This window comes from Triticum urartu, chromosome 5A, assembly GCF_056163025.1.
Source record: "Triticum urartu cultivar PI428250 chromosome 5A, HENAU_Tu73, whole genome shotgun sequence".
In the NCBI taxonomy this organism is placed as follows: Eukaryota; Viridiplantae; Streptophyta; class Magnoliopsida; order Poales; family Poaceae; genus Triticum; species Triticum urartu.
In genome coordinates, this window is record NC_141877.1 from 449,660,382 (window position 1) to 449,671,051 (window position 10,670).

General features: G+C 49.9%; 2 protein-coding genes across 2 annotated transcripts; both read left to right on the forward strand.

Moving 5' to 3' along the window:
* Positions 1 to 560: 560 nt before the first annotated feature.
* On the forward strand, positions 561 to 5,124 carry LOC125556188 (protein DETOXIFICATION 27). The gene is given in 9 exon segments (XM_048718971.2): positions 561 to 889; positions 3,077 to 3,618; positions 3,718 to 3,804; positions 3,914 to 3,970; positions 4,059 to 4,297; positions 4,435 to 4,553; positions 4,651 to 4,687; positions 4,690 to 4,736; positions 4,810 to 5,124. Coding segments are annotated over 9 exon segments (1,413 nt in total). The 5' UTR covers positions 561 to 652; the 3' UTR covers positions 4,858 to 5,124.
* A 1,152-nt stretch (positions 5,125 to 6,276) lies between these two features.
* On the forward strand, positions 6,277 to 8,794 carry LOC125556189 (protein DETOXIFICATION 27). Its single transcript, XM_048718972.2, has 8 exons — positions 6,277 to 6,682; positions 6,847 to 7,388; positions 7,515 to 7,601; positions 7,680 to 7,736; positions 7,837 to 8,075; positions 8,149 to 8,267; positions 8,378 to 8,464; positions 8,606 to 8,794. The coding sequence occupies exons 1-8, from the start codon at positions 6,419 to 6,421 to the stop codon at positions 8,639 to 8,641; spliced, it is 1,431 nt and encodes a 476-aa protein (XP_048574929.2). The 5' UTR covers positions 6,277 to 6,418; the 3' UTR covers positions 8,642 to 8,794.
* The last annotated feature ends 1,876 nt before the right edge of the window (positions 8,795 to 10,670 follow it).

A 10,670-nucleotide genomic window follows, 5' to 3' on the forward strand; every position in this document is an offset into this window, starting at 1 on the left:
GGGAGAGCACCGGGGGCGGCGGCCACAGCTGCGGCCGCAGTGAGCGAGCTCGAGAAGCGCCTCAGCCGCCGCGAGCGAGCTCGAGAAGCGCCTCAAGGGAGAGCAGCCGAGGCAGCGAGGGCGAAGGCGGCGGGGCGGCTCTGGCTGCCGCGGCGAGCGAGCGGAAGAAGATAAGGGGAATTGGGTTTTCGTGGTGGAGGTTAGGATTCAGGATTTTTTTAGTGAAACGGAGCATAAATGTCGGAGCTGACGCATGTGGTTCGCTTTGCCAAGTGTCCTCCTCTCGAGAGGGTCTCACAACGTGGGCGTACGACCCGGGTCGCATAGGATTTTCTTCCCTCGCCAGCCCACCCAGCAGTTGCAATTTCTAAGCAAGAAAAATAAAATAGAGCCAACATATGCATTTCTTTCGATGCAGAGCGTCAACATATGCAATTCCCTCGATGCAGAGCATGTGCAAAGTCGATCACCAAATTACATGATGGATTGCTGTGTGGAATCTCGCCCGAATAACTTATACACGACGTGCTGGAGCCGTGAAGCGAGGCTGCAAATTACTCTGCTGCCTGCCTTCAAACAGTACATATACACATTGCTCAGCCTTCCCTGTGCGAACTGCTATCTGCAGCGACAGAATATCAATCACTTTGCCATGGAGAGCGTTCCATTGCTGGCGTATAGGCCCGGGAAGAAGCGAGCATTGGCGAGGGAAGTGGCGGAGGAGTCCAAGAAGCTGTGGGAGATCGTCGGCCCTGCCATGTTCATGAGGCTGGTGCTCTACAGCTTCGACATCGTTAGCCAGGCCTTCGCAGGCCACATCGGCGACCTCGAGCTCGCCGCCTTCTCCATCGCCAGCACCGTCGTCTCTGGACTCACCTTCGGCTTGCTGGTATGTTGCATGTGCTAATGTGGTTGAGCACTTGAGCTTGAAGTGTTTCTTATCAGATTGTATCTGACTTGCAAATACTAATTACAGTGATATTTTGGATGTGGGTCACTACCATTAGATAGCATGCATGCTAAATGCATTGTTACTTAGTACAAGTTTTTAACAAGTTGTGGGTTCAGATTGAAGAACCATTAGATGGAAGTACAGATTGATTCATATGGTTTACAAGGCTAGCAAAAATCAATCAAGAGCGAAAGATCTTGAACAAGCCTAGACGAGGGTCTATCTCCCCCGTTTCCTCCCTCCGTCGCTGCCGGAGGAAGCCGCCCGGCGAAGCCCCGGCCGGCTGACGGCGGTGGCGGAGGAGCACTTCCCTCCCATGTCTAGATCGGGTGAGGGAGGTCATCCATCGGCGGCGCGGCGACTCGCCTCCGGCGACGACGCAAGGCGATGGCATGGTGGCGGAGCTGCACGCGACGTGGGAGTCCGGGTGGTGCGGGCCGCTGGGCGTGTCCGCGTGGTCACGACGGCCATGGTTGCAGTGGCCGGCGGCTCGTCAATCTGGCGGCGGGGGAACGTGGACGGTGGCGGCGGCGACGTTCGGCCTGGATCCTGGGGCTGCGGCCCTGGAAGGTGGCGGCAGGTGAAGCTCGTGCTGCCCGTGGCGGCATAGCATGGTGATGTTTCTGTCCAAGGCGAATCTGCACCGGCGATCTGGTGGCTTGGTCTCCGGATTTGTTCGGATCAGAGACGGTGACGAGCACGCGGGATCCCTCTCGACGGCTCTCACGGTTTGGAGAGGTGGGTGGCAGCCCTCCTCCCAGGCTCCAGTGATGGCACCCACAGGCAGTGGCCGGTGTTCCAAGGGCTCCCATGGTGGCAGTGTTGTTGCGGATGATCGCCGGACCTAGGCATCTAGATCTAGGGCTTTGATGGCGGTCGAGACTATGCACAGGTTGTCGGCTGAATTACTTGAGACAGATCCGGGTGAGAATCTAGTCTTCGGCCGGTGGCCGAAGTCGATGATGGCGACGCCCTTGCAGCGTTTCCTTCTTGAAGACATCATCAAGGTGAAGCTCCCAGCTCCTCCCGATACCTTGGGGGAAACCCTTGATCAATTGATCGGATGATGGCGGCGCTCTCGTGTCGTTTCCTCCTTGGGGGCGTCATTCTTGAAGGTGTGCATTGGATCGAGGGACCAGTGGACGGTTTTACTGGTGGAGCGGCATTTCTTGTTCACATCGGTGATGTGGAGTCTCGGCGGCGTGGCGCGGCAGGGTCTCAGCAACGGATGTGTGATGATGGACGCGCGTAGGGAGATGGCGTTGTTTAGTGTCGTGGTGGCGTCGACTGCGGGCTTGACAATTGATGCGTCGGTACATGCTCTGAAGATGAATCGGTGGAAGATGCGCCGGCAGCCTCTGAGAGGGTGCCGAACCGATGAGTGCCCTGATGGCTTAGTTGGCGCCTCAAGTTTTAGATGTTAGGCATTCGTGCAAGGTTTGTTTGGTATTTGGCCCGGATTCTTGGCACCTCCTTCATCAGTTAGATAGGAGTAGCGACAGATGTTGCAAAGATGGTGACTTTAGACTTATTGATATATTTCTTTGTAAGGTCTTTGTGAATAATCAATAAAATGGCCGCATGCATCTTTCAGATGCAGAAGCCGGGGTCATCCTCATTTTCTAAAAAAGAACTTAGTTTTGCTGTGAAAAGAAGAAGAGAAGTTGGTTCCCACGGTTGATTTTCTACGTTTGAAATCATAACTCATAAATTATTTTTTGTTACGTGTGATAATCCCCTCTTGTAGCTCGTTCGGTTAATCCTCTCCTCACAGAAAAGATAATCTTATACCGCCTGGCTACGCTCCCCATTGCTGAACCCTTCCCGGTGCTCGCGCTGGTGCTGCTCGGCGAGAGGATAGAGAGAGAAGTCAGAGGTGGAAGAGAGTGAGGGGGTGCTTTGAGATCCAGTTTGCCGGGTGTCAGCATTGGGAGAGGGTCTAGTCAAACCTTGGCATGCCAACTCTGCTATATATTCTGCGTGCGTGCGTGCGTGAACGTGCCACGATCATGCTCATCTCGCTCTCTTTGAGAGAAGAAGAACAATTTAATTATAGTTTCAACGAGCAAGCAACGGATTAGTGGGACAAATCGACTGACTCGTTCACCAATGCTCGGCATGCAGCTCGGAATGGCGAGCGCTCTGGAAACGCTGGCCGGCCAGGCCTTCGGCGCCAAGCAGTACGCCATGCTCGGCATCTACCTGCAGCGCTCGTGGATCGTCCTCCTGCTCTCCGCCGCGCTCCTCCTCCCGATGTACGTCTTCGCGGCGCCGCTGCTGGCCGCCATGGGCCAGCCGGCCGAGGTGGCGCGCCTGGCGGGCCAGCTCGGCGTGTGCATGCTCCCGATGCACTTCGGGTTCGCCGTCCTCCTGCCCATCAACAGGTTCCTGCAGAGCCAGGGAAAGAACTGGGTCATGGCGGCCACGGCGCTGGCGTCCTTCCCCGTGCACGTGGCCACCACCTGGCTGCTCGTGGTCCGCTTCCGCTTCGGGGTGCACGGCGCCGCCATGGCCCTCAACGTCTCCTGGGGGCTCAGCCTGGTGGTGCAGCTCGCGTACGTCGTCGGCGGCGGGTGCCCCTTGACGTGGACCGGCTTCTCGAGGTTGGCGTTCGCTGACCTCTCCGGGTTTATCAAGCTGTCCCTGTCATCTGGTGTCATGGTATGGTATGTATGGGAAGGAATACGTACGGGATTCCGTTGTGTGCATCGGCAGTGCATGCTCTTCTAGATACAAATGCTTATATATTTGCATCTCGCGTGCAGCTTGGAGAATTCATACTACAAAGTGCTGCTCTTGCTCACAGGACACCTCAAGAACTCTCAGCTTGCTGTGGATGCCCTTTCTATCTGGTACTACATCTTCTACCTCTCTCTGCCCCGCCACTCATGTTTCCTACGAGTACACAGGTTTAGAAGTATATTCTCATGTCACGACCGGTTGCTAACTATCTGTATCCAGCATGAGTTTTCAGGGATGGGAGATGATGGTTCATATGGCCTTCTTAGCAGGCACTGGGTAAATACAGACTCTTGCACCATATACTCTGCACTTCAGTTGCCAATTTACCACCAGATGGCTGAAAATTTTCATTGTGGATTCAAAGGGTGAGAGTTTCTAATGAGCTTGGCGCGGGCAACGGGAAAGGCGCGCGGTTCGCGACCATCGTCTCGACGGCGAACTCCTTTCTGATCGGCCTCTTCTTTAGCTTGCCTGCACTCGCCTTCCACGACAAGATCGCGCTCGTCGTTTCATCAAGCAAAGCTGTGATCGACGCGGTGGACAACCTCTGCGTTCTGCTGGCCATTAGCATCCTCCTAAATGGCGTCCAACCTGTCCTTTCAGGTACTCTGTCTTCTCCACCCTGCACACAGTGATGACACTGAACTTGCGATGAATCAGATCAGAATAAGAAATGAAATAATGCAGAACTGAAGGTTAATTGATGCTCTGTATGTGCGTGCGTGTGACGCAATTTGCAGGAGTTGCTGTTGGATCAGGGTGGCAAACACTAGTGGCTTATATAAACGTAGGAAGCTACTACATCATTGGAGTTCCTGTTGGACTCCTGCTGAGTTGGCTCTTCAATCTTGGAGTTCTTGTACATTCCATACAAGCCATACTTTAATAGTATTTGTACTTGTGAAGATACATACATGTCTCCATACACACCCTTACTAGATCATCTTTCTTTGCAGGGGATTTGGGCAGGGATGATCGGTGGCACTGCAGTTCAGCAATAATTCTGGCGTATATTACCATGAGATGTGATTGGGACGAAGAGGTCATTTCTTTGTCCGGCCCTCAGTTTTATAGTCAATCAGTCATCATAACATTGACTTGTTGGAATTATGCAGGCTTCTAAAGCAAGTAAACACATCCAAAGATGGGCAGGTTCCAAATGAGTTGGAGTGCCAATGCCCTCATCTCAAGGAGCGGTTTATCAAGATTATCCTAGATGGCCATTTTCTGAATGGAAGTTTTAGTTGAATTTTTGTCATGTAGCATCAAGATGGATCCGTACGTGATCCTTACTACAGCATGCGAAAGTGCAGCAGCTTATGGACTATGGGTGCAACCAATAAGAGATGGTAGTATGAGACACGTACAACCGGTTTGTATGGCGGTTCAAATATTAGGCTATGTGTGTATAGGCATATGTTTCTATTTTCACGTTATTTGCACTTGTTGTACTTTAGTACTTGAACTTCGTACTTCAACTTTAACAAAGTTGTGTCTTGTGTGCATCAGAATGATACAGAGAATGGGGTAATCCTCCTTTAAAAAAAATGTACTACCAAGATGGGCATGACACAAGTACCTCGTCACCTCACAAAGTAGTTTACATGAAACACGAGATTAGGGGGAAACTTTGAGACAAGAAAAAGCCAAAAGAAGTGAATATCCATTTCTGAGCCTAGCCTCATCTGCACCCGGTCAAAAAAAAGTTCACAAAAAAATCAAAAAAAAATCCAATTTTTTTGCATGGTAGATAATTTGATGCGTGAGATGCGCTTTAAATTCAGACATTTGGACATATGAGTAGCTCTCGGCAGAAAAGATAAATTAAGTCAAAACAATACATGAACGGTAAACTTTTTTACAAAAACCCTAAATTTGTCTTTTTTGCCGAGAGCTACTCAGATGTTATTGACTTATTTGTCATTATCATTTTATGTTTATGCTTTAGTGATTGTAGCTTTTTCACTGAAAAGAGCGCCATCAATTTGTCTTCACTATTGTGTTTAGTTTTCATGTGTGCTAAACAAAATTACTCCGTTATATTTAGGAAATTGGCTAGGTCCTGCCAAAATTTAGTGAAGTAAAAATACTCCACTAAACTTTACTAGGTCGGATACTTCTCTATTTTTTAGGGATCGGTTAGAGTTGCTCTAAGCTAGATATCTTGCAACCGGCGGTCACCATCGGCTGGGTTGCCGACGTCCAAAACGAGCCAGAAACTAGGTCTTTTTAGCTTAGCTTGGCCTGGGTCACCATAACCCCAACCTCTTGTAAGACCTAGACGGCTAGACTGTGTATTTATTTACTCCTTGTTAATACATCGGCAGCAAATTGCCAGTTCTTGTATGTGTTTACTCCTCCTTATCATGTCGGCAGCAAAATTGTCAGTTCATCAGAAAAGAAAAAATGGTGGAAGGCTAAGTTTCCAGCAATACACCGACTCCACCACTCCCGCCTTTACATGCGTAGACCAAGTACATTTTTTTGGGAAGAAAAACACTGATTGGTTCAGTGCGGTTTTGATTCCGAGACCGACAAATTTAGATAGCAGTACTAATCCTCGCCACATCCACATGGCAGATTAATTATTCTCCAGCGTGCTGCATCACCGTTGCAAACTACAGATTCCAAGCTAGATCTAGCTAAGCATACAATAGTTGTTTTTCCAGACGAAGAGCATATATGTTTACCTCCAATCTGCACATCTAGTCAAGTAGCCATACAATGGAGATGGAGAGGCAGAAGAACGCGCCACTTCTCGTGAGGAGGACGAAGGAGAGGGAGGGACAGGTCCAAAGGCTAGCCAGCGAGGTATGGGAAGAGTCCATGAAGCTGTGGGAGGTGGTCGGCCCGGCCGTGTTCATGAGGCTGGTCCTCTACAGCCTGAACATCATCAGCCAGTCCTTCGCCGGCCATCTCGGCGACCGTGAGCTCGCCGCCTTCTCCATCGCCAGCACCGTCGTCTCCGGCTTCAACCTCGGCTTCTTGGTACATAATGCTCCTCTCGCAAGTCTCGGCTGCCTATCGATCTCTGTTTTTTATGCGTCGAAAATTACGTTTGCTCACACACTCCTGTCGGGCATCATTGACTCCTACGACGAAAAGCATCCATTGACTTCACAAATGTCACTCCTAATCTTGATGAACCGCAGCTTGGCATGGCGAGCGCGCTGGAGACGCTGTGCGGCCAGGCGTACGGCGCGAAGCAGTACGCGATGCTGGGCGTGTACATGCAGCGCTCGTGGCTTGTCCTCCTGGCTTTCGCGGCGCTCCTTTCCCCGACCTACATCTTCAGCGGGCAGCTGCTCCGCGCGCTCGGCCAGCCCGCCAATCTGGCCCGCGAGGCCGGGGCCGTCAGCGCCTGCCTGCTCCCGCTGCACTTCATGTACGCCATCCTCCTGCCGCTCAACAAGTTCCTCCAGTGCCAGAGGAAGAACGCGGTCACCGCGGTCACCACCGCCGTGGCGTTCCCGGTGCATGCCGCGGTGACCTGGCTGCTGGTCAGCTACCTCGGGCTCGGGGTCGTCGGCGCCGCCATCGCGCTCAACTTCTCGTGGGCGCTCGTCGTGGCGCTGCAGCTCGCGTACGCCGTCGGCGGCGGCTGCCCGGAGACGTGGGGTGGGTTCTCGTCGTTGGCGTTCGTGGACATCTGGGGGTTCGTCAAGTTGTCCTCCGCATCCGGAGTCATGTTGTGGTATTTATTTATTGTATTTTTCATCACGGCGCCTTCAACTTCTGGTAGGTAGTAACTATAATATCAGGGAGACACATCAACTTTATAATATATTTTTCTCTTTTCTTGTCTTGCTTATGGATGCAGCTTGGAGAGTTGGTACTACAGGGTTCTGATCTTCGTCACTGGGTACATGAAGAACGCGGCGCTTGCCGTGGATGCCTTGTCTATCTGGTAGAAATCTCTTACCTCCATTTTACATTGGCTAGACACAACTATTGAGATGATTTCTAATATTTTTGCCATGAACAGCTTGAGTTTGAATGGATTGGAGATGATGATCCCATTGGGGTTCTTGGCAGGCACCGGGTAAGCAAAGTACACCAGACATTGACACTCCACCACTCTTTGCCTCCTTCCGAAACAGTATATTGAATCCCGACACCCTCCCCTGGTTTTGTTTTGAAAGGGTGCGGGTCGCCAACGAGCTCGGCGCGGGCAACGGACGCGGGGCGAGATTCGCGACGATGGTGTCGACGACGACCTCCTTTCCGATCAGCATCTTCTTCTGCTTGGCGGCGTTGGGCCTCCACGGCAGGCTCGCCTTCATCTTCTCGTCGAGCAAGGCCGTGATCGACACCGTGGACGACATGTCCGTCCTGCTGGCCCTCACCATCCTCCTCAACGGAGTCCAACCCGTCCTTTCAGGTACGAACAGTTAGCTCGAGCCACATATGCAGAAAATAGGAAATAAGCTTGATGTTGCATCTGTGATCTGCAGGAGTTGCAGTTGGGTCAGGTTGGCAGGCGCTGGTTGCGTATGTGAACATTGGGAGCTACTACCTCATCGGTGTCCCGCTCGGCGCTCTGCTGGGATGGACCTTCCATCTTGGTGTACATGTAAGCTTTTTTGTTTATCCTTTGACTTGGGAGAAATGGTACGCTGTCTCATATCGTAAATTAATACTGCTACTGCTGCTAACAGAGAACATAATTCTTCACTTGTGCAGGGAATTTGGGCGGGAATGATCGGTGGCACGACGGTCCAGACGCTGATCCTCGCCTACATGACCATGCGATGCGACTGGGATCAAGAGGTTTGGTTGTTCGCCCTTCATATCTGCCTAATTTTCTTTAGTGGAAGCCAAAATTACTGTAACAACGACACAGTGCTTTTGCACCACTTCCTTTGCATTGGGTGGTCACTCAAATGTGCTAAAATCGTGATGCTTTTGCAGGCCTTGAAAGCAAGTAACCGTATGGGGCTGATGTGAAGCTCCGATTGATCAGTCCGAAGAAGCCTGTAGTCATGCATCGAACAAGTGTAGATGGTGTAGTTAGAAGTGAATGTTTTTCTTTTGAGCGAACTCTGGTTTTTTTTTTCATTCTTTTGTTACCGTTTTTTTATTATTCTTTTGTTACCGTTTATTTAAAGGCCCCGTTTGCATTGAGCTGGTCAGGCTCGGCCCGGTCCAGCCGACCAAATTATTTGAGCCAACCATGGGCCATTAGGCAGGTCCAATTCGTCAGGCCCAGGCACGCTCATAGAAGCTTACTCCGGCCCAATAGTCTGGAGTACACGGTTAAGCTGACAGGACACATTGCCTCAGAAAAGAAAACTGACAGGACACAGGGGGAAAGGAGCTGTCCAGAACGGGGCCCGAGCTAGTGGCGAGCCGGAAGATGACGGGAAACAGCTCGCTCGCGGATGGTGAGCTCACTATCCGTTTAATATTCGGAGCGTGCTTGGCCGGTTGATGTTTGCTTCTTGTTCGCGTCTCTCACTTTCGCGACTCGGAATCAATGGTCGACCGTGTGTACGCACGCACGTAACAAGTTGCGTTACTGACTTATACTAGCTCTCAACCCGGGTACTCCAGCAAAATTGATCCGTCAAAGATGCCGGTAATCCATCCGTCGAGGCGTGGAGCGAAACACAGGTCGATCTTGTGGCACCGCGGTAACGCCACATGTGCATTTTACGTAGCTCACCTACGCGCGCATTGCATCCACGTGATTATGTTTTTTTTTTTTGCGATGAAACCACATGATTATGTTAAGCGCGCGAAGAAGTCCGAAGCACAAGCACCGAATTGGGAGGTTTTTACCCAATATGGGTGACAACATAATCTTCGGATTGGGCCTTCACCTCCTTCGATATAGGCTTAGCGTTGGTCCTATATATATGATCATACTGTTGCTGTTTTGTCTTCTTTCATTTTGTTATCGAGAATGCTAAATTCTTGCCGACTGGCAGTTTGCAACAGATCTGAACGGTTCGTTCACCGTTGGATCTGCATCGAACGTCCCACGCAAGTTCCATCTCGCATCTTTTTTTTGGCTACCCACGCATGTCTAGGAGGCAGTTTCCTTTTTTCCGGCCACCATTCCCGCGAGGGAGTTTCCTTATTTTTCAGCGCGGGAGTTTTCTTTTTTTGGCCACCATTCCCACGAGGGAGTTTCTTTTTTTTCCGGCCATCAATCCCTCGCACAAGTTTCCTTTTTTGGGTCCCTCGATCTGGTTTAATTTCTCGCAAAAAAAATGGGGAGCTTGGAGTCGAACCTCATACCCCTATAGGTTAGTTATGAACTCAAAAACCACTTGGGCTGGCTCGGCTTTGATGACAAATCTAGTTTTCTTTTCTTTTGTACCTTCACATATCAAGCCAAAAAATAACAAAGAAAGGAACGTCGGGTAAATAGCATGGTGCATAGGATTCGTACATGGGGTCCCTACCTAACTAAGTTGATGTCCATTAACCATCTCAAACTAAGTAGATTGTTTGTGTGAACTAAGCTCATTTTGTCTTCGGATTGAAAAAATTATGGATCCGGCAAAAAAATTCTTAAAAACAAAACCCCGGTAAATTCTATGTAAATAGCATATACACCATGCACCTGATATTTTACACAAAAATACCGCAGTAACTTTGATTGAGCAAAAAAGTTGTTAAAAAGATTAAAAAAATACCCCTCGATAACTTCTCTGTAAATAACATGATAACATAAGCCCCGTTGACCTGATAACTTATGTACATCACCATGACACCATTGACCCAAAAAAATCATCGAAATGAAGGAAATATGCCCTAGAGGCAATAATAAAGTTATTATTTATTTCCTTATATCATGATAAAAGTTTATTATTCATGCTAGAATTATATTAACCGGAAACATAATACATGTGTGAATACATAGACAAACAGAGTGTCACTAGTATGCCTCTACTTGATTAGCTCGTTAGTCAAAGATGGTTATGTTTCCTAACCATGGACAAAGAGTTGTTATTTGATTAACGGAATC

Coding starts and splice junctions, on each gene's coding strand:
- LOC125556189 (XM_048718972.2), top strand. CDS start 6,419: ATGGAGATGGAGAGGCAGAAGAACGCGCCACTTCTCGTGAGGAGGACG. Junction 6,683..6,846: donor GCTTCAACCTCGGCTTCTTG/GTACATAATGCT, acceptor GATGAACCGCAG/CTTGGCATGGCGAGCGCGCT. Junction 8,465..8,605: donor GATGCGACTGGGATCAAGAG/GTTTGGTTGTTC, acceptor ATGCTTTTGCAG/GCCTTGAAAGCAAGTAACCG.